This window comes from Carassius gibelio, chromosome A24 (assembly GCF_023724105.1).
Source record: "Carassius gibelio isolate Cgi1373 ecotype wild population from Czech Republic chromosome A24, carGib1.2-hapl.c, whole genome shotgun sequence".
NCBI classification, from domain to species: Eukaryota; Metazoa; Chordata; class Actinopteri; order Cypriniformes; family Cyprinidae; genus Carassius; species Carassius gibelio.
Genome location: NC_068394.1, coordinates 9,165,040 through 9,192,917, shown reverse-complemented (window position 1 = coordinate 9,192,917; position 27,878 = coordinate 9,165,040). Strand labels below are relative to the sequence as shown.

Sequence of the window (27,878 nt, the reverse complement as noted above, 5' to 3'; positions counted from 1 at the left end):
GCACTGATACTGTTCACGCTCAAACAGTATGCCATCAAATTTTACTTAAAGTACAAAAAAAAAGGATGAAAATGACCACATAAAATATTTATTTCGATTTATTTACAGGCAATAGTGCTTGAACCATGTAACCATGCAGCTACACTTCTAGAATATGTTGGAGATTGATAATTTCCTTCATGTTTATAATGGTGGAAAGAAGCTAATACTGATGCAGGAGAACTGCAGTTCTCCAAAAGTAAAAGTACAACTATAGAAGCAGACTACATCAGTCCAGTTTAAAATATAAAAATCAGCATATTACAGATAGGTGTGTTCATTTTAAGAACGTCTTGCATCCAGGCTACTGAAAAAAAAAAAAAAAACATAAATACCTACAATAAATGGTCTCTTTTTTATAGTCAATATTACTACACACAGAATGCATATACTTAGCATATATTTGTTAACATTTTTGTTGAAGATGAAAATAGATCAATCTTAGTAACAGATGTACAAAGCTGTAAAACACTGTACCAACAAGATGTACACCACTCAAAATACCTTAATTAAAACTGAGGACACACCTGGAACAAGTTACAATCAAAAAGTTTATTTATTGTGTATTTGAGTATTTAAACCTCACAGTAGCATTTACATGCCATAAAGCCACTAAATGTATGTGTATACAACATACTGTGCATAAAATATGTATGCATATAAGGTGAACATATACTACAAATATTTTTGATGCAAAGTGTTTTTAAACAGTCAATTATCCCCAAGCACTGCACATAATAACATTCTTAATGAATGGATCATAATCAAAATGCCCTAAAAGCATTACATTTCCCACTAGCTGTACTTCAGACATCAACAGATGCTTGCCAGTGGAAAATCTGGAGCTTATTACTGATACTGTATGTATGGTGTTGAGGTGTCAGGTTGTTCGTATCTCACATGTAGATCATTTATACAGCATGCTTATAAAAATGTCCTTGTGGTAACATACAATCATACCAAAATACATATTACATCTGGTATTAACAACCTATATTTACAAATTCTAAAAAACTGTATTATGTACAATATACATAAATATTATAAATATAGCCTCTGTTATACAAAAATAAATATTTGCTTTTTATTTATTACAGTTTCATCCATCTTTTGGATCTTGTGTCCCTTCTTCCTCAAGTAGTTTCATGTTCTGAGCTGTTCCCACTTTGTGTTGCTCAGCATCTTGGAGCAACCGGTCTGTGCCTGCATCAACTGTTGTTAACAGGGACAAGTCTGTGGGGAAAAACATATTGCATTCAGACTACGTTTACAAAATATAAAAATATTTGTTGCATTTCCAAAAGCAAAATTTGATTCAACTTGAGAGTTTGAAGAGTTATAGCTGTATGTAGCTGCAGATTGTTCCGTGCCACCTTCATTCATTTTGTCTCTTTTTGAAATTGCAGGTACTTTTGACATTGCCTTTATCGTAATACATGAAATAACTGAACGCACCGCTAGTGAGCTCCCCTTCTATGTGAACTGCTTCAGTAAGTGGTTGTATGGAGTCAGGACTCTGAGATGGCTGCGTAGGGTCCGATAAACTAAGGACCTGCCAGGGGGAATCATCAGGCACACAGCATCCCTCTTCAGGACAGCCAGGCACCCTAAGAAAAAGGAAGTTCAAATTATACTTATGTTTTCCAGACAAACTTAAATGTATACCTCAGTGTAACAGTCACCATGAAACAATATTCACAACCCATTTTACTTCCTCAAATATTAAATTTTTGACAGGAATGAAAATGAGGCTATGGGGGGCCGAAAGTACATCGAGTACACTGGATTGCAGTGTTGTTTAGCAATGTACAGTAGGATATTTTTATTTTATTTTATTCAAATCATTGTATGCATTGTATTTTAGTAAAAATAAAATGTATACAAACATAATATATGGGTAGGGTGACCATATGCGCCGTTCATACGGGACACGTCCGAGCCAGGATTTTATATAGCCTAAAATATCCAGGTTTTGGCTATTTGCACTGTGCAGGTTAATTGTTGTGTTACATTCATGAGAGCTATAAAGAGCAGAGCAAGACGGCTCCTTATGCTTTCGAATCGCTTTCATGTGTTTGTTCATCTGTTTGACTTGAAGCATTGTGGCGCACTTTGTTTTGTTTTTTGGATTTGTACGCAGCGACACTTCAAGTCAATCGAACGAACAAACACGTGCGCATATTTGCATCGCCTTGATCGTTCCCTCTAGATCTCACCTTCTCACACGCAGCCCCAAGATTGGTCGATTATGTACAATACCTACATTTTATTGGTCAAACTGCTCTGGATGTTTTAGGCAGTATTAAAATCCTGGCTGGGAAGTGTCCCATATAAACGGCGCATATGGCCATCCTATATATGGGGCACTTTAAAAGTGGGCGTTTCATAATAAAATGAAGCAGAATTAGAATTCATACCCGTTACAGCAATTGTGGATATGTGGTTGCGGATTGGGAAGTTTCTGAGGCAACAATGAATCGCACTCCAACTCAAAATCAGCGTCGTCCTACAAGGGTTTAAAGAGTTATCAGTTATGCAATATCTTCACTCCCTGGCTTAAAACAGCACTTCACGATGCTTATTACTCTTACAACTATGTGCTGGACATCAAAAAACACAAAACTCATAAACTGAGTAATAAAAATTCCCCACATATAAGAGGTCATTGTACTATAAAAACAACCTATAAGTTTCAGAACTCAAAACTTTCTTGTTAGTCTAAAAAAAGCTTAAATTGAAGCCAATCTGTCAAAATGGCAGGCTGTGGAATGTTGCACTTTATGATGTAATAGTGTGGCTAAACACCCCCTCCACAGAAGATCAATGCCTTCTGCTACTGCCTGTTTAGCCCCGCCCACTTATGTGGGCTCGTAATGTAAATAATGAGAGATGCAAACGCAGGTCTACAAAGAAACCCAACAATAAAGATGACTCTGAAAACAACCAGATGCTGCGCAGTGTCAAGTTAAGGAAAATCTCCTCCTGATTCAAACATAAGGAAACATTTATTTGTATTGTTCCAGACCGCATCAGTAATAACTTGGTTCTTTGTTCAGTTCATTTTACCATGGATTCGTTTACAAACAAGGCAAAATTTGACGCAAGTTTCATACAGAAACAATGAAACTAAAAGACGATGCTGTGGCAACTATTTTGGATCCGACAGTAATGTCGCAACAGACAAATGCGAGTACCTGTTTTTTATTCTATGTGCTAACTATTGCTTTGTCTGTTAAACAGAACGTTTGATATGTACGGAGTATTTTTAACCTTAATTTTTAACCTTAATCCCAACAGCGTCCATCTGTGCAGAATGTAGGCTGTCAAACATACACAACTGTTAGCCAATCATAACAGTGGGTGTTTACTTCCGAGTCAACAATCTGCCAAACCTATTCAAATGGAGCATTACCAAAAGGGGAGTCAAAACAGGACAGAAAATACCTATTACTACATTATAATGTCTTTTGATGTAGAAATCTTGATAACATTATAAGTAGACCTTAGAAAACCAAAGCACCATTCAAAATGCCAAAATTACCTGGTGTCCAGGAAGGTGTTGTGTAGTATGTTTCCCATTGGGAATATATTCTCCTTTAGGAGCATAGATAGTGTGGGCAGGGGTCAGGTTGGGGTCTATGGGACAGGGTCGACCAAGAGCCAGTCCTTGCAGCGGTACCATGGTGTACTGGCATGGAGAAACTGTAGCTGCCAATGCTGGAAAGCGCATGTCTAAAGTTTGTTCTGAAATCAAATATATACCAAATTAATAGTTTATGAGAGTCCTACTATCTTATCTTTGGATTCTTAATGAATAACTGTTGTCATGTTTCTAAAATGGCACTTACTTTGTTTGGCCCAAACTCTGCACAGACAGATTGTGATGAAGGCCACAATGATGAAAACTAGTGCTCCAAGAACAACGCACACAATCCGGTAAGGCCGATCACCAGGCCGGGGAACAGGGTTTCCTGGATGGTCGGGCCTGGACGACGATGTCTCTGGAGGTATGGTCCTCTGGTGAGGGCGAGCTGTAAGTACACACAGATGTTCAGACTTAAGATCTGTGTGGTCAGAAGAAATTGGCTGCGGTGCTGTTCACAATGTGATTAAGAGGAGAATGACACAAACCTTTAGTTTCCATGATGACGACATTTCCAAACTCACTCTCGCCGCCTCCGTTGAAACACTGCATCTTAATGTCATAAGCCGTCTCAGGCTGTAGGTCAGTGATGGAATGCCAATATCGGTCACCTAAAAAGAGCATCACACAATCACATTTCATATTTCTTTAATATATAGTTGAAAATGAAAGAATAACGGATGTACATGACTCACCTTCCACTATGTCCTTTTTGTAGTCACTGTCATTGTCACTATCGGTGGGTCGGTAGAAGATGTAGAAGCCATAAATGGGAGTGTTATTGACTGATGTGTACTGTAGAAAGATCAGAAATATTTATTTCAAGGTCTGACAATGTCACTGTGACAAGAAACAGCTTACATTTCTTAAATTTAACCATGTCAAAGAAAATGCTTACCGTCCACTTCAGTATGATTGTGGTCTCATTGATGGCTTCATTATAGGTGATGTAGGGTCCATCGATGGGACGTCGGTTTGGTAGACCGCTGCCCACCACTGTGTAGGCTTTAGAGGGAGCGCTTGGTGAACTTGCTCCCAACACATTAACAGCCAAGACTCTGAACTTGTATGATGTTCCTGCAAATGCAATGGAAAGAAAAACATACCAAGTCACCTTCTAATGTGCCCAATGGCATTTCTATAACTTTATCTTGACTTGCCAATTGCTTTTCCTAATTAGTTTGTCAATGGTTAATTTAAGAGTAATATAACTGATGTTACATTTTATGTTAAAGTTTCTACTTATTTGTCAATTGTAAAAAATGTATTAATTGAGTTTTCTACATTTAAAAACATTTTTACACAAATTAAAAATGTCACATAAATATGCACATTTGCACATTTAAACATTGCAGTTTTTTTTTATTACTTTTTTTTTTTACAATCTATTTATTTATTTAAAATTTTGGAATTAATAAACATAAAATTGCTTCTTTCGTCATACATGACAATTATAGTTCACCATATATCGCTATCGGCCCCTGAAAACATTATATCAACTGCTCATCTTCATCATTTATGTGAAACTAACATAAATCTCACCTTTCTCCAGGTCTGCTATCTCGACTGACAGTCGAGAAGGAGGGATGTTGTTCACAGCCATTTTCCACTCTCCACTGCCTTTCCTCAGTTTCTTGTACTCCACATGGAACGACTGGATGGGGAATCCGCGGTTCCCACGAGGGATCCACGTCACATAGGCTGAGGTCTCTGTGGCCATGGAGACGGTGGGTCTGTCTGGAGCTTCTGGAGCTGGAAAGACAAAAAGAATAAAAAAAATGTCAATAAAACAACAAATACTTTCAGTGAGAGTGTGTATGCATGCACACTGTACATAAACACTAACACATAACACACTTACTGTAATCTCATCCTTCATTTATGATTGAAAGAAATCAAGAGAACAGTCATGTTAGCATAATTAATAAAACAAATAGTATTAATCAATTATTAGTATTAATATAGTATTAATTAATTACAATTAGGGACTGATAAAATGTAAATACAACAAATATTTTTACAATTTCAGCTGTATTTAATGTTTCTCAGTACTTTACTGCAGCAGTAAATAAATATTATACAATATATTATTATATCACAAGCTAAAGTAAACTCACGCAAGAGTCGAGGTGACACCGCTGGTGTTTTTGGAGGGCCTATGGGTCCCCCTCTTCGCCCTGGAGACCAAAATTAAAGAGACATTTAGATATATATTAAAGAAAAATTATTAAAGTGCAATTTTCTACACAACTCTGTGGAATACCTGATTCTGATTGAGAAACTGTGGCCATTTTTGGTGAAATGCTTTTATATAATTACCACTAAAGTGTATAATTGACTGATGTCCCAAAAAGCTGTCTCAGGCATGAAATAATTTAAATTTTAAATCAATATTTCTTGCTAATTTATTTCATTATTTGTTAAGTAGTCAAGTAATATGCAAGAAAATAAACACCTTTAAAAAAAATAAAAAGTTATGGTTAGAAGTTTTCAAGCGTGACTGCAGAAAGGTCATTTTGAACTTTGCATACATTTGCCTGTTCTAAAAGTCATCATCGCAGGCTGCCCAAGTCCAGCGCAGTTCTTAGCAGCCATCTCCACTTCATAGAGGCTAGCAGGCTGCAGTTTGGTCAGTGTAAGCTTGAGCTGGGAGCCTGAAATGGTGTTAGTGGTCCACTCTCCGGGAGATTCTCCAGCCTGTGAGACAGAAAAGTACAAACAATGAATCAGAGGAATGGAATCACATGACAAACAGACGAAATGAAGCAGATCCCACCGTAAGAATGAACTGAGCGGTGCTGTACCTTTCTGTACTTGACGACATACTCCAACACAGGAGCTCCTCCATCATGACGGGGTTTCCAGGTGAGCTCATAGTAGTCGGCCTTTCCTGTTCGTGGCTGACTCAGGATGACTGGTGCTTCAGCTGGGGAGACTCTGACCTCAGAGCAGTCGAAAGGCAGCACTGCACTGGTGGCCATGGGCTTCAATGGTGGCTGTTCCCGCAACACCTTATCTGGGCTCAGAGGGCGAATCAGGGGCAGCTTGTCTGATCTTGAGGGCACTGAAACTGGAGACAGCATTGCAGAACAAAAAATTATAAATAAATAAATAAATCAATGTTTATTTTATAGGTGTATGTATTACTATATGGACAATAAATTTATATAAGTGGATTATTCATATCATTTAATAGAAATATTATTATCATTAATATGAATGTGTTATAATACTGGTTTAATTAATTTTTAGCATTGTCAAGTCGATAAATTGCGATTAATCACACCACAATATTTACGAGTGTACTACTTTGAGTATTTATATATATATATATATATATATATATATATATATATATATATATATATATATATATATATATATATATTAGTGCTGTCAAAATTAGCGCGTTAACGCATTCGATTAATTTGAAATATTTAACGCGTTAAAATAAAATAACGCAATTAACGCGGTTGCAGTTTTTTTTATTTCCAGTTGTGGCCTATGTATGTTCAACGTGCAAAGAAATATGGATAAGACCAAGGAAGGACTTTTAGACGGAAAGTTTCAGTATAAAACTCTGCCGGATTACTCTTCAGTCTGCCACAAGAAACATTATGACTGTATGACTGTAACAGTGCGTAAATCAGACCTTTCTGTAACGCTAACGTTAATAAGCTTAAACGAAAATAAAGAAATAATTGTGTAGCGGAGTATTTTTTGTACACAGTGCCGCGAACTGTCAATCACTCCTGTACGCGTGCATCACTGTCCTCCTCAGCTGCAGCAACTTGCGCTCTCTCTCTTCATCAAGCTTTAAAACAAAAAGGGGACAAAAAGATCATATTGTCTTTGTGCATAGGCTAGAGATTAATTAGATAAATGAATATCTAAATTTGTGCCTTGCCGTCTACGGTATTTTTTTAGAACTTAGAAAAAAGATGCTGCAGCCAATGAACAGCCAGCGGGGGCTGCAGGACGACTCAACCTCCGCAGACAGTTTTTAATGTTTATCAGACAATAAATACTCAAGATTTTGCTTTAGTATAACTCACAACGAGTTTCACACACCTTCTCCGGCCACGTTGAGTTGTTGACACTTAACAGTGGGAAAAGCGACACATGCGCTATTCACTTGTATAACTTAAGGGTGAATGGGTAATGTAGTTTCTGCTCTGGGTGGGATGAATTAGGAAGCTTGCATTGTGAAGGGCGCTCTGAAAATCGGCAGTGCAGGTAAAAGATTAAAACCTCTATTAAAACAGATGTCCAAATGAGCGTACCGTTACGCTACAAGCACGTTCTGGGCGCACGGAGAGGTGGCGGTACGCTCAAGAGCTATATTTGGAAGTGGCGGTACTGAGTACCTGTGCATACCGGCCCACTTAAAGCACTGGCAATGACTATACTTTGGAATTTTTTTGCAGTCCACTTAGAATTCAACATGGAAATCATTTTTGTTTTTTATTGGCATTGATTGTTTTGAAATTCAAATGGTACTTACATGCCTGTGTTTTTATTTCTGTAATAAATATGGCTTTCAAGCCAACAGTTAATTTGGAGGATATTGATGGTTTATTGCAGGTATGTTGTTTACATGAGAAAATGTGTGTTACAAGTTAAACAAAAAATCCAATAAACAATCATATTTTGAATTTAAATAGTTTCTTGGTCTTGAGTTTACATTAATTATTTACATTTTACATTTACATATCCAAAAAGTTTCAGTCTTTTAATTGCGATTAATCGCGATTAATCGCGATTAATTTAAAAAAATTGTGCGATTAATTAGTTAATTTTTTTTAATCGATTGACAGCACTAATATATATATATATATATATATATATATATATATATATATATATATATATATATATATATATATATATATATATATATATATATATATATATATATATATATATATATATATATATATATATATATATATGTATTCATGTATCGTTAATATTATATATAAATATTTATTACATATATTTCTTAAATATATACATGTATGTATGTATTTATATAAATATTTATAAATATACACGGTACACACACATTCAGTATACATTTTTATATTTGGATTCGATTAATCACAATTAATCGATTTGATTTTGACTAATTTATTTAAAAATACATCATAAAAAATAATACAAGTGATGAATACAACAACTACTACTACTACTGCTAATAATAAAAGTAGATAATAATAATACGATAAAAACTTAATGATTACACTATTGCATTTTATTTAGACATTTTATAATTTTTATTCACTAATTAAAACAGACAATATTAATAATAATAGTCATTATTTTTATCAGTAGTAGTAGCAGCAATAGTATAAATGAACAGAATCAACAAATCATTTTTATTTATTGTAATTTTTTAATGAAGTACCATACCTATTGGGCCAGTGAGGAGTCTTGTGGCTGCCTGTGAGCTGCCCACACCATTCTCCGCCAAGCACTGGTACATGCCATCGTCCTGCGGCCCGACACTAAGCACACGCAGCACCTGCGAGGACATCCGATGCCGTGGGGACGGGCTCAGAGGCTGAGCGTTGTGGAGCCACACCACAGTGGGTGTGGGCCTGCCCGTCACCTGACAGCTGAAACGCACCGTGTCGCCCCATGCAACGTCTTGCTTCTGCAGCTCAACACGCACCTGGGGAGGCTCTGAAAGACAAAAGAAGGGAATTTCAGACAGGTGTATGTCAAAACATCAGAATAAATGCTGAACAGCATAAATCAACATGCATTTTGTTGGTTTAACAGCACAAAGCATGAGTGCTGTTTGTGATGGCATGCTGCCGCAGAGGAGTCTGAGATAGACTGGCTTCTCTCACCCTCTTCCAAAACTTGATGGTTGGCTGCTAGTGAATCAGCTCGAGCTCATTAGAGCAACAGCAAGAGCGGCTTGATTAATCACAGCTGCCGTGAGACGATCCCACAAAAACAATCTCATCAATGTCTCAGAAACTCAATCCTACACACACTCACAAACATGCTCTTTCTGTTCAGTAAATGTACTGTGGGTTCATTTGGATGCTTATTATAAACTATTTTCTCTTTGCTTATTGCTCTTAAAGCAGCGTTAAATTACTGGAAGCTGAAATTGTGCCACTACACACATAAAATGTTCCACCACTGCTCTGGTTCCTGCTTTTTTTTTTTTACCCCACTTTATATCAGTTAATGTATTGGTTATCACTCTGATTCCCCAACACAAAGAATTTATTAATCTAGTTTAATTTGTACAAATATGAAGTATAGATTTGATTCACAATCATTCAAAAGATTAGGATCAGTAAGACCTTACAAAAAATTAATACTTGTCTTTAGCAAGGATGCATTACATTTAGCAAAAGCGACAGTAAAGACATTGATAATACAACAGATTTTTATATACAATGAATGCTATTTTTAAAGAATCCTGAAAAAGTGTTTATTGAGTATCAAATCAGCACATTAGAATGATTCCTGAAGGATCATGTGACACTGAAGACTGGAGTAATGGCTGCTGAAAATTAAGTGTCAACAATAATTTACATTTTTAAATATTTGTATTACTATGATTATTTCTATTAACATAAAAAAATGGTATTTTAAATTGCAATAATATTTCACAAAACTACTGTTTTTACTGAATTTCTGATAAAATAAATGCTACTTTGGTGAACAAGAGAATTTCTTAAAAACATTTTCAACATTGTATCTCAACTACTGAATGGCAGTGTATAAAAAAAACATTGTTACCTGCTAATTAATGTTTTTTTCATAATAAATTAGTAAATGTTGATATATATATATATATATATATATATATATATATATATATATATATATATATATATATCAAAATGCAAAAATATTGTATTGTCATCATACCTAATGCATTAATTAATAGTGCATTGCAAAGTGTAACAGATGAAACTCCTGCAGCCCCATTGTGTGAAACTCTAGCAATCATACTCACCAAACACCTGCACGTCGTACAGCACCCTGGCAGAACTCGCAACGCCGATGCCGTTATCAGCATGACACATGTAAGTCCCGGAGTCACTCTCGCTTACTGCATCAATCAACAAGTTGCTAAGCAAGAAGCGAGTGCTGTTATGATTTCGCAAGTCCAGACCATCTTTAGCCCATGTGACATGTGGAGTGGGAATGCCGCTAGCCACACACTCAAGCACAAGCCTCTGGCCTTTATTGACCATAATGGACCGAGACGCAGGTGGATAGATGATGCGTGCAGCCTCAGATGTCGAACCTAGACAGGAGAATACATTTCACTCAATTTTACTTCAACAAAAATTCCAAAAAGTGTGTGTGCGTTTTTTTTGGTATCCACTTACGCCGTATTCTAAGACGATCAGCAGAGATGGAGGTTTTTACTTCCTGGGTGACAGGATTGTAAGCAGCACATTTGTAAGGACCCTCATCATCCCGTGTAGCATTGGCTATCTGAAGGTTTCCTGATGGCATGATCAAGTAATTCCCTAGGACACAATCAGAGAACCAATGATTGGCATCTGTAGAACATGCTAGTATAAACAGATTTGTCAACAGAATCAGATTTAAGAATCGGGAACATTTCGTAAATCTAAGCAGTGATCTAAATATATGAACAGCAAGAGTAACTGCAACAAAGAGTCAACGCTTTGCTGCGTGGACAAGACTAGACAACACACAAAGACTTGATGACTCTCAACGAGATGAGAGCTGTCAAACACCCAAATACCAGAATCAACTAGTGTGAATTTCAGAAACGACAGAAATAACTGAATTCAAATTGTGTCGATTGTAACAGATCCAATGATGGCTCAAATAAAACGGAGTTTAAATTTTAGCTGAATGTGAAGAGCATACTTAATACTGAGTTTTAGAACAATATTATTAAAACAATAAAAATCTCAATAACATACAATTAATGTTTGAAACTTTTTTATTGATTAATTTTGACTACTATCTCACCCTTGGTGAGAACAACTGGCGTCTGTTGAGCAAAATGGTGAATATGTTGAGCCAAAAAAACAAGTAAAACATACCTTTAGATGTCTCCAGCCACTCCTGTTTGACACTGTAGCGGACCTGAGCTTTCGGCTGACTCTCAGGCAGATGACACTCGATCACTGCTGTGTTCCCTTCATCCACCTCAATCTCCTGCTGGTCATCTGGCTCAAAATCCCGCAATTCTAAATGCAAATACACAAGAATGGTTCGTTTTTCAACCATCTAGCATATATACTACACCAAGAAAAGCAATAGAAATCTCGAACATCCAAGTGTCGGTTTTGAGCATTTCTAAATTGAAAGCCTCTTTGTATTCCATTCAGGAAACTGAGAAGCTTTAGGGTGCATATGCTTAGGACTTTTACTTGTATATTAAATGGACAGACACCCAATAGCTCTGAAAAACAGAGACAGAAAGTCTAGCTTCCTTAAGCACAAGTCAGCCCAGGCTAAAATGAGGTCAAAGGCTAAAGGGCAGCCATCATCTGAAGTTTCAAGGGAGAAAAAGCAGTTTGGATTACAATAAAATGCAATAACTCGCTTAAGTGAGTCTGTGTGTCATTCTGTGAAGGGAAAATTTTCCAAAGGCAGACAGGGGAAATTGCACAGCGCTGTCCTGAAAAACCCCCGAACTTGATCAAATGTCTCCCCAACTGTTCATTAATCCGCTTACAAATCAAATCGTTTCATTGTTCTCCAGAGTTTAGTTATATTCCTTGGCGCCTGATACTTCTCAAAGTCATGTACGACAGAGCCGAAATATCTGTGAGGTAAAGTTAAAAAAAAGCTCTTCAAGAATTCCTGGAACCAGACATACAGTGATGGATGAGACGAGCTCTTAAATAATCAGCATTTGATAAACTTTTTGACACCAGCTGTATCTGTACTCTGAAAATGTGGAATGGCTTTTTGAAATAATTTCTTGGGAGCTGAGAATTCCAGGATATGAGGCTGAGAGCAGGGTGGAGAATGTTTTTTTTGGGGGAACGATCCATTTGCTAAATCAATCAGGGTCTTTTTACAGCCCAGTCCTGCCAGCATCCCCCACCGCCGCACACCTTTCCTAAATTCCTCAGTGTACACCTTTAACCCCTCCTCTGACTGACTCCCCCTTCACTTCCCCCTTCTCAAAACATTCCTTCCCCTCCTCAGGTGTGCAAGAGGGGAAAAAAGAGAGAGAAAAACTTAAATTAAATTAAATTAAATTAAATTAAAAACATTAAACATTTTAAATAACAATAAAAGTCATACATAATAATATTAAAAGTTTTCAGAAGTTTTTCAGAAGGTCACTTTAAATGTGCTGTATGTAGGATTGTCGCCGAGTGGTTGAACTAGGTATTGCAGTCCAAATTCAAAATATTGGAGAGGGTTTTTTTTCACCAGGCCCCTCCTCCTCAGACTTGAGAACACAGAAGGTTTCCAGATTGACAACACGAGTACACTTGACGATGGATGAAATTATATACGCTGTGTTTACGCCAACTGGCAACCTGGGGTGCCGAAATACAATTGGTTAAACTGGCAGTGGGCGGAGTCACACAGACCAAAACAGAGACCATTCCGGCCCAGAACACACATTTTCAAAGGAGAATATCTGACTGTAGTTTTTCAGATAAACTAGTATGTTAACTTAGCATGTTTCTTAAATATCTTCTAACATATTACGGTATTTTTATGCTTTAGTAAACTCAAAAACGTACATACGGTACCTTTAAACTGATCAAAAGTGACAGTAGAAACGTTTATAACACAAAAGTTACAAAATATCATTCTTTCAAATAAATGCTTGTGAGCACCAAATCAGCATATTACAAGAATTGTGAAGAATCCGTGACACTTAAGACTGGAGTAATGGAATAAAACATATTAAAATTCAAAACACAATATTACAATATTTTTACAATATAACTATTTTCACTGTATGTTTGATTAAAATAAACCCATAAAGTTTGCTAGTGTATAAATACCCAATTTCCATCTTTTCCACACACAAAAGACTTGGAACATACTGTAGCATGTGACTTGTATGGACAGCATTTAAATTGTTTTACAGTGAAAGAATCAATGAAAAAACAGAGGCAGACTACAAGCAAAAACTATGAAACAGATGTTTATATACTTCTAATATGTTTGTATGTGCATGTGAGGAGGTAAAGAGTGAATGTGTGATTTGTTTGCGTGCATACAGTACATTCTAAGTCTCCTGGAGGCCTGGAGAGCAGGGAAAGTGGGGAGCCATGCAGGATTTATAAAACAGATCAGATGCATTTCCAACTCCACTTGGCAATGCTTTCATACATGCTGCACGGTTACTTACCATTCATCATTTTTATGTCTGGGGCCGCAGAGCCTGTGTGTGTATGAGTGCTCATGTTTGTATGATGTTTAAAACTCATAAAGAGATGATGCAGTAACTATTGTGTGGAATATCTCTGACGAGACTGCGCGTAGCCCTAAAAGACGACAAAGAAAAAAGTTTGCCCAAGAGTTTATTGAGAATTAGTTATGGCATGTATTAAAAACATGTGTGAAGAGGTGTGTGTTTTGTGTGTAAGAGAGGGAAGAAAAGGGAGAGAGAGTGCCGAAGGAATGTTTTTGGCTGGAAGGACACGGGAGGCTCACTTGTCTGCGGAGGAATTTAAGAGGAGAGTTTGAAATAATGCTCAGGCAGGCAACGGCCTCCCCGGTGGGAGACGCTTCAGACAGGATTCCTACAGAGATGGATACCAGGGAGAGCCAAGCTCTTTCACAGAGCAAAAACAAATGGGCAGAGCTTTGAAATATAGAGACGTGAGACAACTTCAGGCTCGCGATCACACGCAGCGCTCTCCCCGAGGAACCATCCAACCCCTGGCTGAGTAAAGGAGGAGGTCTTTATTAAATTAGAGCGAGGGGCCGACGTGGGATCATCAGGGACGGGGGGCCCCAGCTAAGTGCTCACATCTGCCCGACCCTAGCTCTCAACTCCTTTTTCATAGTCCTTATCATTTACATCTCGCAAATGTACACGAGTCAAAGTAAAATGAGGGAGGCTGAAAGTCAAGGGGAAAAAAACATTTGAGCTTTGAGAAGACTGAAATCCAATGCACCGTTAAATGCCATGAGCAGAAATGCAGAGTTTGAGAGCGGGAAATCAAGAGGGTGGATGATGTAAAGCATGCTTGCTTTGTGGAGGTGAAGATGGTGTCAAGAATCTCATGTCGCGTCTGATCTTGACAGAAGATCCTGCCTCGACTAGTCCCGCCAAACCTACACTGCTCACACTATCACACAAACACGCATGAATGCACACAGAGTTCTTTAGAATCTCGAATGTGGCACATATTTACATATGGTTTATGAAAACAAAACTGTAAATAAACTGTGGGTTTTAGGATTTTGACATTTATTATGATGTAAAATAAGCAAGAGATTCATCATTTTTATAGGTCAAAAATTAAATAAAATGTGATCATGTGACACTCTTTTGCACAGACATCCGTTGTTCTCGCTTCCAGTGAAGCTCAAGATGCTCTTATAATGGATGGATCGTCTCAAATCATGCTGGAGAACATGATCATCAGGATTTACACACACTTGTGGCGATCATGCAGATGAGTGCTGCTGCCATTAAAGCAAAAGGGAGAAAAAGCAAATACTAAGACACTTAATTTTTTATTGCTCAAATTTTCACTCAAATTATTATGCTAAAAATATGATTGGTAATGAAAGCGCTGTAGTAAATGAGGAAATGAGTAGAGATTACACACTTTTGAACCCCAATGCATAATCATTTAAAAGTTTACATTTTTGAAAGTCTCGTTTTACTATAAAAATACAGTAAAAATAATTTTATTGTGAAAAATGACAAATTACCATAACCCCAAACTTTTGAATGGTAATATATGCAAAAACTCTAACAAAATTCACGTGCTGTTTCTTTTTCTGTCTTTCTTTTTTTGGTTCTGTCTCTGTATATGAAGAGACAAGCAGTGGAGGACATGGAGGAGGCCCTTCACTAATGGGGCCCATAGTTCACGCGTACACACATGCACAGGCATTACGCTGGGTCACATTACATGCCCCTTTCTGTACTCTAGCACTGACTTACTTGGGGCAAACACACACACACTAGAAGTACCACTCGGTCTGGCATACAACCACACACTGCAGAGCCTTTTGAATTCAGCACAGAAAATCTTCAAAGTTCTCAACACTGTGTGATGTTTGTAAAAGTGTGTGTGTACTCACTAGCTGCAGTAACGTTGGCCAGCACGCTAGCGCAGGACCCGATGCTGGTGGTGGCCACACACTGGTATCTGCCCACGGTGAGGTTTGTAAGGGAGGGGATGTAGAGCGAACCGGGCCACACCAGCACTCCCAGCTCCTCATCGCTTCCAGTTGGGAGCTCTCTGCCGTTCAAACGCCAGCTGATGTTGACATGGTTGGGCAGGGCGCTGCAGCGCAGGGTCACGCTGCCCCCCAGTTTCTGTACCACCGAGAGAGGCTCCTCTGTGAAGATAGGGACGTCATCTAGAAGAGAAATTGGGATGTAATAATGGTGAATAAATATATCAGATATCCAAAATAAACGACTATAATAGGTGCTGGATCTGAACCCAGTATGTTCTAACACAAATGAAGCCAATTTTATGTTATGGTGGGAATAGGTCTTGTAACGGACTGAGATGAACCAAGACGTCAGAAACCCACCTCTAACAGCTGCACTATCCTTCAGGCAGTACAGCAGCGCACCCAGGGCACACAGCACTCGAATCTTCCGCTTTCTTTCCCAGGGTATCCAATCCAATATCCCAGACATCTTCCATACACTACCCCTGTTAAAGGGAGCGAGAAAGAAATAGAGGTTATCAGCTGAAAACGTAGTCAGCGTGACTAGTTGCACATGTGGTGAGAATAGTAATGAACCAACACATACACCTCTCACAATCTGAATCAAACAATTGACAAAAACAAGAAGAGAGACAAGTCAGGGACATTATGCACTGCTCATTTTGAAGAACAATAGTAAGTTTTGTTTTTGTTGAAATTAGTACTTTGATCAGCAAGGACACAATCAACTGATGTGAAAATAAAGACATTTATAATGTTACAAAATATTTATATTTCAAATTAATTCTGACCTTTTGAACATTCTTTTCAAAGAACCCTGAAAAAGCAATCACCGTTTTCAATTATGATAATAATAATAAATGTTTCTTGAGCAACAAATCAGAATATTAGAACGATTCCTGAAGGATCGTGTTATACTGAAGCCTGACCAAGTAATGGCTGCTGATCTCAGGAATAAATTATATTTGAATATATTAAACAAACAAAAAAAAAACATTTATTTTAAATTGTAATTATGAATTTTTTTTTTTTTTTTTTTTTTTGATGAGCATTAATAACTCTTCAGAAACATTCAATCTTTTAATGACCCTACAACTAGCTTTAAATGGTGTTCTGCCACTGCTACTTAAAAAAATCTTATCTTACAAGTTCACAGAACAAGTACTGAAGCACACATCTGCTTGAACCCACATTTGGTGGGTCGAACTGTTGAGACGGGTGCCCAGATAAGAAGAGGGGGAAATCTAAGCCCCGTACTCAGGTGTAACAGATACAGGCGGGTTCAAAAGAAAAAGACCTGCACACAAAGAACAATGGGGTGATATCATTTGTGTTTTCTGGAAATACTGAGTAGTGAAATGTGATCCCTACAAAAAAGCAAACCGAGGGAGAAAGAGTGAGCGGAGAGGGAGAAAAAGAGTAATGGTTAGTGTATTAACAGTTAATGCAGGAAAGGGAGCGTTTCTCTCCCTTGACTCTTACTGCCAAGTTTCCCGAATTCTTTCCTGTCAGGTTAAACTAACAACTTCCCGTCAGGAGGAGGAGGGTGGTCTATTGCTCCCAGACTGCAAATCTCTCTCTCTCTCACACACACACACACACACACACACAACTCTACTCCCATCAATTGTAAGTAATGATTAATGAAGCCTCACAGAAAGATTGAGAACTTAAACATGGGAGGGAACCACACGACACAACAAAAAAACTCTGAAAAAATAAATGAATTCTGCGTCTTGGGATCTGGAGCTGTTTTTCTGGAGCTGGTAGGTACATAGCCATTAGCTATTAGCCAAACTCTGTAGACGAAATAGAATGGGTGCCATTTACAGACTTTGGGGTTGACCCTAAACAAATGTTTTTCCATTTCCAACACCAGAAATAAACAAGTTATGCTGTCTGCATTGCGTTGCAGAGAGACGTTATTTAGTCTGACTGATTTGGAAATGTTGGACTCGTCATTTTAATTACCATATGTGTTAAAATGCTGATGGATTTTACTGTCCGCTACAACATTAGCACGTTTGTTTCTCGTCTCTGAAGTGGAACCAGCGTGACACTGATTCCAGGCACACCAGAAAACCTCACTGTGAAGCTAAGATCATACTGACCTGAGCAAACACCAATTTGACAAGCAGGCCAACAACTAGTTTCTACCACTTTAAGTAAACACTTATTAAGTCAAGTTATCTATGCTTAGTTAAAACTCTGTAAGTCATCAGCTTTAATCAGGTCCTCGATTGCTCTTTTTAATATTACTGCTAAAAAGAATGATTTACAACCACGTCTGATACCGATAACTAAGAACGACTAAGAACAGTAATTGTTTCCTGTTGGACTGGTCAAGGACAAAGTTCAGATTAGCAATGGCCCTGCAAATATTTTGACTAGCAAAATAAATAAAAATAAAATAAATGTATAAAAGTTCAATAGTATCGCAATAATAAAATACTTTGTTTTATCAATATATTTGTATATCTGTCAGAAAAAATTAAATATTTAATTAAAAAATAAATATTTTTCTTTGCGAATAATTTGATATTTTCAAACCCACTCAATTTGACCATTATGAACATTATTCTCACAACTGCCAAAAAAATCTCATCTCAATTTAGAAAGCTATATTACTTTACCATGACCACATATTTAAGAGCTGTTGTGTACCAGAGTATCAATCATTCAACCAATGAAACATTAAAAATGTCTTTCAACAAACTTACAGTGAACGTAAACTGCTGCAAAACATTGGTAGAACTCAATAATTATTTTTTCTTCTAGACTAGTTGAGAAAGTGGTTCAGATTTGTAATATGCCCTGCCAATATAGCTAAATAAATAAGTCAAAATAATTGTAGCAACATACATTTTTAATAATTGAGTTTTCTTAACAAATGATTTGTAAACCCATTTACCTTAATGACTATAAACATAATTCTCAGTTTTCAATAAAACCTCATATATGTTAGCCATCTAGATAACCTTACCTTGACCACCTATTTAAATAAACAGAATTCATAACAACAACCATCTTCAATATATCGCGAACTACTTAATGTTATTGCACAGAACTGATTTGATAAGGCAAATGACTCTATGCAATCCTTATTGATGAGCCAAATCAATCCAACTGTGAAAATTAGACATCATGTTTGCATCAAATAAACCACTGCATATATATATAAACCACTGCATATATATATAAACCACTGCATATATATACTCAGACTATCAGGCTCGTTGGAGCCAACAAAGCTGTGCTATCAACAGGAACAGGACAGCTGCCCTATAGGTTTGGAAAAGGCAGCAATGGCGTCTCCTTGGCTGTCAAGCCACCTGTCTCAGGCGTCAGAAGTTATCCCCTTGAACACATACATGCTTCATTTAGACACATATGCGTAATCCAGCTCATGTCATCGCCTTTGAGACGAACACTTCACATTCATATCAAGTCGCAATTGTAATTGAAAATAATTTATAGCGCTGCCATTTTTTCCCTTCTCCACAAAAGATGCACAGACAGGGGGAGTCGAACAATACTGTAAGCGAAAAGCGTGCTGTGGTGTAAGTATGTGACCCCTTTAGAGAGCAGAGATCGCATTGATGGGAGCATCTGGATAAGGGCTATACAAAGGCATGTGCATTTAGACTCTGTTTATAAGAGAAAGGGAGAAAGAAAGAGAGACAAAAAGCATAATACTGAAGTGACTTCATAATGCCTCTTTGTCACTAAATGGAGTCCTTTCTTCTAGGGCCACTCTGGTCACTATTGTCCTCCAGCCTGTGTGAAATTCATTTTGACAACCCTACTAATTGGATAAAACTGCTCTCGGCTGCCCGTGGGCCTCCCTTGTACCGATCACATTCCATCTGCTTTCCGCAAAGAGGGAGGAGAAGAGTAACGAGGAAGCGAGGGGATGAGGTGGGGTTTAGCTTATTCTGAATATTTATTACCCCTCTCCCTTCACCTTATTTATGTCCCTCAGACCCCCCCCCCCCCCCCCCCGACCCATCCTTGATTCTCCAAACATCACAATACCCCCCTCCCCACACCTTAGATAAACACATGCGGTGTCAAGTGTGAGGAGTGCTGGGTTCAACTGCCAGTGCGGGCTCATGGCCCACAATGCCACAGCGCATATCTGCCATGCGGGAGGCCCGTTGCTCCGGGCGACGGTAACAGGCAGAACGCACCTTAATAGAGTGGAGAGTCATTGTAAAGCAGTGAGCCGGTGCACGGACAATAACCCTACGGCCCCCTATGAAAGGGGAGACGATTCTGAGAAGGGCCAGAGGAAGAGCTGATGGTGGCAGCTCAATGGATAAGTAAGGGGTGCAGTTTTTGGCTGGGGGGGAGCTGGATAGCCAAAAGTGGTTAGTGGATGTGAGGGTGGGAGTAGGAGGGAAGCTTTAGGGATCCAAATTAGAGAGTGGATGTCAACTAGCGATTGACCGAAGATTTGCTGGCCATTTGGCTGAAGGAGCCAAAAATGTAGAAAGTTCAGTTCAGAGGGAGAATTAAGTGAAATTATGGCCTCCTTACAGATTAACAAAACACTTTAATGTTCTATAAACAGAATATCTCAATGTTTATGCTCTGTAATGGCTGATAATATATTTGTCTGCAATCAGAGGAACCACCATTTCAACCAAACTTCCAATGATAAAAGTACAAAAGTTTTTTAGGTTTTTTTTTTTGGAATGAAGTCACTTATGCTCACCAAGGCTGTATTTAACTGATAAAAAAAACTGTGAAATATCAATACAATTTAAAATAAGAGTTTTCTATTTTAATATATTTTAAAAAGTATTTTTTCCATGATGTTGAAGCTGAAATTTCAGCTGCCAATACTCCAGTCTTCTTCAGTGCCTTATGATCTTTCAGAAAACATTATAATATGCTGATTTGGTGCTCAAGAAACATTTCCTATTATTACCAACGTCGAAAACAGTGCTGCTCCATATTTTCGCGGAAGCCGCAATCACCCTTTCCTGAGATTCTTTCTGTAACATTACAAATGTCTGAACTATCACCATTTCATATAAGTATTCATTTAAAAACTCACCCCAAGCAGATACAGTTTTTTTTTTAATAAATGAACAAAATCAATTTTCATGTCTATGTGTTATTCTAAAAAATTCACAAAACAACTGAAATATTTAACTACATATGCAGTGTAAAATCTTCTGTGATCATTTCTGATTTATGATGCACGGTAAATAGATAAAATTTGAATCAATATCAACTAAAGTTTAAATCAGGGGCACAACTGAAGAATCATAAGACACAGAAGAATTGTGAAACTAATCTAACGACTTGGTCTTTAAGCCAAATAAAATGGGCAATAAAATAATGTTACTATTTAAAGCATTGCTTCAATGTACACCCCCAACACGCAGCCTAAACTCTGGGCACAGTTCACCTGCTGCCATAACCATGACTTTACCTTCAGGGCTCTTCACTATCATTTAATCCTCTGGAACGTTCTCATGGCTCTCAAAACAGATTAACAGGTGTTAGCAAAGCGCAATCTTTTCCAATGCTGCCTAGACTCCCACAATTTCCCAAAAAACATTTGTTCAAACAGTTGTTCCCATGCCGGAAAATTAAACAACAAAAGCACCACTAACAAGGCCAATACCCCTGTCATCACCATACCCTTTAGTGTATTAATGAGCAGCATCCACCCCTGCCCAAAAAATACAATAATGAGACCCACTCAATGGATTAACGAGCAAAAGATTGAGCCAAGTACAGGGGCTCTGATCAATTAAGCAGCCCCACATTTGCATAATTCATATAACAAGGCAGCATTAACTAGCACAGGCTAATTATTGAGTTTGGGCATTTTGAGCAGGATGGTCACATGACTGCATACCTCCGTTTGGCCATCCGATGGGAACTGTCAGTTAGGATTAGACTAACTCTGTTTTTGTGCTCTCCACCAAGGCAAGTATTATAAGAGGTTCAGTTCACCAAAAATCCATTACAAAACTGCCTTGGTGATGCTTATTAGGAAAATATTGTCATTCAGTAAATGGGTTCAATTAGCTTAGATCACTTATCATCTTAGAAACAGAAAAAGAGCCATGGAGAATATATATATATATATATATATATATATATATTTTTTTTTGTAAGTAATATTAGAAGTTTGTGGATTTTTTGTTGTTGTCTTTTTTTCTTTAGCAAGTGGTCATAGGCATTTGCATTCTCACAAGGACCCATATACTGCTCTAATTTAAAGAAATAATCAATTTCAGAGCCAACTGCTTGAATACGGATCAAACTACAATGTGCTCAAATATCCGAACAAAACACTTTTCAAATCATGACAAATAAAAACACTTCACAATGGAAGACAAATGTTTCGAGCTCTCAAACACATGCGGCCATTGTGACGTTCATTACAAAATAAAGAAAAGATATTTATACTGAACACATTTTCTTGTAAAACCACACAGAGCTTATAGCTGTGCAGATGAGTGGAGAGAGGGAAGGATGGAGGGGCCCCTGCCACTCTGCCAGCTTTTCCATCATCGTGAATGGAACCAATTATAAATCTAAAGCAATTTCTCCACATTATTCAACAGGAACTCAGTGAGCTTAGACTGCCTGTGTGCTCGCCAGCATAGACTGGAAAAACTTCAGGAAGGGTAAGGAAATTTAAATATATAATAAAAATAAAACATAATAAAACTGTTTATATTGCACTCATGCAGTAATGCTCTGTTGCCTGAATAAATGGCTGTAAACAGCACTGATACAAGCAAAACAAAACAGCAAAAAAATTAGGACATTAAAGCTGAAAAGTGTCTAAAAAGTATTTTTTTAAAAACAGGTTTAGTATAGTTAAAGCCAAATGACTGGGTCTTTCAGAGCCAAAGGTCTGGTTTTGGCAGGGGAAGCCCTTGTCAACTGTAAACACCTGCAACATCCATGACCATGACCACACAGTTTGCAGACACATCAAAAGCAACACCAACCACATAATAAACAAACCCTAAACTGCAAAACAATACAGTAGCCTTTGGCTTTTAAAAATGCCATGGTGTCCAAAAGCCACAAAGATGAAGAAAACTTCCTACCTATTTCAAAACAAAACTGCTGTGCCGAAGGACAGGTGTTTACAAAATCATATACACCACCGTTTAAAAGTATGGGGTGAGTACGATTTTTGTTTTCAAACGAAATGAATACTTTTATTCAGCAATGACACATTAAATAGATCAAAAGTGACAGAAGAGACATTTCATGTAAATGCTAATTTTTTACTTTTTATTCAAAAAGTCCTCCCATAAATGAATAAATAAATAAATATTAACTAGCACAGCTTTTTTCAACATTGATAATAATAGGAAATGTTTCTTGAGCACCAAATCAGCATGTCAGAATGATTTCTGAAGGATCATGTGACACTGAATAGAGTAATGATGCTGAAAATTCTGCTTTGCATCACAGGAATAAATTATACCTTAAAATAGTTTAAAACAGAAAACAGTTATTTAAAAATTGTAATACTATTTCAATTATACTAATACTGCTTTCAGTTTATTTTTGAAAAAAAAAAATACTAATAATAAATGCAGCCTTTCGTGAGCATTAGAGGCTTACTTTAAAAATATTAAAAATCATATAGATCCCAAAATTTTGAACAGTAGTGTATATATATTGCAAACCAAAAATCATGAAGCATAAAGTATACAGCTTTTTTAAAAACACCCTTATGTTTGAGAGAGAAAAAACTTCAACAAGTGATAATGATGCAAATATTTGTGTAAATTTTACTTGTAACATTCCAATGATCAGAAAATGAAAGTGGCATATAATCTATCCTGGATAAACCATGAACACAGCAATGGAGTGTGTGTGTGTGTGTGTGTGCGGGAACACTTCAGAGCATGTGTGTGACCGACAGTGAGCTATAGGTCTCTAAAGACGAGTTATCGAGAGAGTGTGAATGGTCTTGTGGAGAACGTCTCCATTAGTCTGTGCTTGTCAAACGATCCTTAATCTTTGTACAAATATCAGCTTTACACATACTGAGCTGTTTGTCTGCAAACAGTCGCTGCTTACTTACCAGGGTCTGGAATTTATCAATGATCTCACCGCCTTGCAACAGACACATTGACACAAACAGCAACGTGCTGCTATGCTTGTGTGTTTCCTTGATGTCAGAGACAACTCGGAGTCAAACACACGCATGACATAATACAGGGTTCACAAAACGACTGGGGAAGTGAAGGTTATACATAAAAAAGTATTTCACAGGTTTTAGAGTAAAAGTAAATGGACGACATTCTCTTAAAGGAATAGATCATTCAAAAATACCCTCTCAGGCCATCCAAGATGAGCTTGTCTCTTCATCAGAACAGATTTTGAGAAATTTTGCATTACATCACTAGATCAACAATGAATCCTGTGCAGTGAATGGGTGCCGTTAGAATGAGACTCCAAACAGCTGATAAAAACATCACAATAACCCACCACAAGTAATTCTCACAACTCCAGTCCACTGAGTAATGTCTTACGAAGCTAAAAGCTGTATGTTTGTAATAAATAAATCATTACGTTTTTAGTAACCGTTGCTTGCAATTTAGTTCTCTGCCCATATTATTGATATCTCCAATAAAAAAAAATAAAAAAAATTGAATCAGAAGAGAAATATGCACAGATTGAGCACCAGTCCAAAACAGTTTTAAACAAATATGTAGGTGGATCTTGATGTGAGAGTACAAGAAATGAAGCATTTTTATGTATTATGGACTCATATTTTGCTCATTAAAAGCCTTAATGTTTCTTACAAACTTGAGGTTTTTCACTTCACAAGTCTTTAATTGATGGACTGGAGCCATGTGGATTACTTAAGGATTATTGTGATGTTTTATCAGCTGTTTGGACTCTCATTCTGACGGCACCCATTCACTGCAGAGGATCCACTGGTGATCAAGTGATGTAATGCTAAATTTCTCTGAAATCTGTTCCAAAAAAGTTACAAACTCATCCTGGATGGGCTCAAGGTGAGTCAATTTTCTGAAAAATTTAATTTTGGGGTGAACTATTTCAAGAGGAACTACACAGGAAAAGTGAGAATCTCAACCAGGCACCTGGGTGTCCAGGTGTTATTGTGGGCCTAATGAAATGGAGAAAGCAATGAAAATAAATTACCTCAGCCAGGTGAGGCCCCAACAGCGACTTTATACTTGAGAGGATTCACTGCGGGCTAAAAATTGCCTCTTGTCAGCTGACATACCGTTGAGCTTTGGATAATTCAGAGCGCATTTGGAAATAGCAGACTGACACACCGTGCATTCCACTATGAGGAGATAATCCTGATTGGAGAGCATCTTGAAACCCGCACACACACACCCACAAACCCGCAGATTGTTGCCTCCAGGCTATTATGACTGCATGAACATACCTGCTGAAACAGACAAGAAACCATCCTAGAGGAGTTTTTTTTATTATTATTATGCAGCCTTCTTCTGCAAATTAACAGAAAAGTTACACCCTTTAAGAAAACAATAAACTGGTCCAAAAAACTCTGCGGCAACAAAAAACCTCTCCGTCCACAAGACTAATCAGCTCTCACTTGGTCACACACACTAGAAATGAGTTCATAATGCTGATGCCTACAGCCTTGTTGCCAATTTATCTACGAAAACAAGTCCGTTTAAAGACATATGTCACATCCCTGATATCTCTACCATGCTGATGCAGATGGGCCTCTCTGGCTCAGCTATGGGATACCTGTTACACTCAAAGAATGCGGAGCAGTGAGGACATGTCATCTGAAATCTGTGCATCCATCTGTGCATAGCTAATAGCCTTTCCCAGCATTATAACCAAATAAGGTCAGAGCACTATGAAAGCCAACAAGATAATCAGACTGGAATCAATTATGGAACAACTTTGATCCACCCGACCACCAATCATCTTGAGCACAAACCGGCTACCACAGTTTTTCCTCAAATTGAATTCTTGGCATCTGAGCAGAGCGATCTGGTTCTTAAAAATCTATCAACTAGTTTAAAAACAAACGCAAGGTCAGCCAGCATTCCTCTTAGTTGGCCTGTTTTCTTTCTTTTTCATGAACAATGCAGCACCTGGGTGCTAACATTTTGGGGGCCCAGATAAGCTTCATTACCAGCTTTGTAACAGTATTGTCCTGTTGTAACTCTAAAACAACCATGCGGGACTGTATAAGCATTTACATCCAAATGAAATGTCAGAAATCAAATCTTTAGTAGTTCATCGGTTAGGTTTGGATTTGTCTCCACATGTACAGCGAGGCTTTCTGAGCAAAAAACATCTTACAGATCAACAGTAACATTTTCATGAACTATATTGATATTTTTATAATAATAATAATATTAATAATTAAATCATTAGGCTACAGCAATAAAACTATGTATTATGAAGATTTTTTTAATTATTATTATTTCCAATATATTTACTGATTGCAATTTATTTATTATCCATTATATTATGCTGCTTTGCGATAAACAGTTAGCTATGTCTAACAGACAAAATAATAACCGATTAAGAAGAAAATGTGTGAATATCTATAAAAATCTCTATTTAGGCCCAGTGAAGTGAAACTAGATAACCTAAAAAGTTTACAAATATTGTTATATAAGTGCTACAACACTGTTTTGTAATTGTTTACAAACAAAACAGTATAAAGATATTTTGGGCACAATTTCCTAATGACCAACAATTTGACCAATTTGTTTCCTCAACATAAAACTAATTGTTCTGAATACTAATAATAATAATAATTAAAAAAAAAATCATAAGTGAGAATGTTAATAGAATGACAAAATATAAAAACGTACATGATTTCTTTAAATGTAAAATTCTGTCGCGCACAGTAATGTCAACTACTATAGCTAAATGAGGCCTGTGAAACTGCAAAAATGTTCAGGTAACAGTTATACTTCTTAGAGATGATCTTACACTTCATAAAACATTTATTGACACTCTGAAAATGAGTCATTAATACAAACAGCTCATAAATCTTATAAATACAGAGGTATTTTAATTCTGCCTATGATTAGCATTAGAGGGACAAATTAACATCACAGCTGCAGCCAAAGTGAATTTAGCTCTCTTTTATTGTAATACCGTCATAAATACGACTACTAACTCGTTTTTAAAGTAGAAAACAACAAACGTAACTTCGGAGAGTCGGGAATTTATTACATGAATATGATAAGAGGACGTAGAAACTATGTTAAATAGCTAACGTTACGTTAGTTAGCTAACACCCGCAAAAAAAAAGAATAAAAAGGCATCTTTCTTTGATTAACAACACGCGATAATTCATATATGTGAGTGTTCGCAAAAGTGCAAAATGTATGAAATATGAAAAGTGAAGGAAACTTGACTAAGCTGTTGGAAAAGTATGGTGGGGTTCCTAAAAACAAGAGATGTTTTGGGGGGAGGAGAGAGACTTACCAAAAACGTGCAGTAGTTTGGAGTTGAATCCACTAGTTTTTCGTTGGTCGACTTTTTCCAGCAATGTTTCTCGCTATTTAATCCAAGAAAACGGCAATTCCTCTCCTTCTTTTCCCCGCAAACCGCTACTGCTTCAGTAATTTACTGTTGCAGCAGCACCGACATTTTTTTCGGCTCCCCAAGTTCTTGCATTGAAAGGACGTTTTTGGATGACTGAGTCCTGGAACAATTCTCCCTTTTGGAGGAACTTCTCGGATCCTCCCACTTCCCAAGAAGGAGGAGGGATCTGAACAATAAAGATTCCTTCCCAAATCTCAGCGTAATTCACGCTTGTCTCTTATGGAGTTTAAAGCTTGAGTGGAACGGTCGTGACGAGAACTTT

At 37.3% G+C, this 27,878-nt stretch overlaps 1 protein-coding gene across 1 annotated transcript; it reads right to left on the bottom strand.

The window, feature by feature from the left end:
- Positions 1-571: 571 nt before the first annotated feature.
- Positions 572-27,878, bottom strand: LOC127946150 (brother of CDO). Its single transcript, XM_052542481.1, has 19 exons — positions 27,497-27,878; positions 16,400-16,524; positions 15,938-16,219; positions 11,740-11,886; positions 11,047-11,190; positions 10,668-10,961; positions 9,095-9,367; positions 6,487-6,752; positions 6,214-6,379; positions 5,800-5,859; positions 5,225-5,434; positions 4,581-4,759; positions 4,378-4,477; positions 4,171-4,293; positions 3,888-4,070; positions 3,581-3,783; positions 2,457-2,545; positions 1,495-1,646; positions 572-1,272 (listed from the first exon to the last, which is right to left on the bottom strand). Exons 2-19 carry the CDS (start codon positions 16,506-16,508, stop codon positions 1,139-1,141), a joined length of 3,114 nt encoding a protein of 1,037 aa, XP_052398441.1. The 5' UTR covers positions 16,509-16,524; positions 27,497-27,878; the 3' UTR covers positions 572-1,138.

Bases quoted from the DNA above. Each gene is read 5' to 3' on its own strand.
- LOC127946150 (XM_052542481.1), bottom strand. From the start codon at position 16,508: ATGTCTGGGATATTGGATTGGATACCCTGGGAAAGAAAGCGGAAGATT. The intron at 4,478-4,580 runs GTAAGCATTTTC...ATCTTTCTACAG, and splicing joins CAATCATACTGAAGTGGACG to TACACATCAGTCAATAACAC. The intron at 3,784-3,887 runs GTAAGTGCCATT...ATTTGATTTCAG, and splicing joins CAGAGTTTGGGCCAAACAAA to AACAAACTTTAGACATGCGC.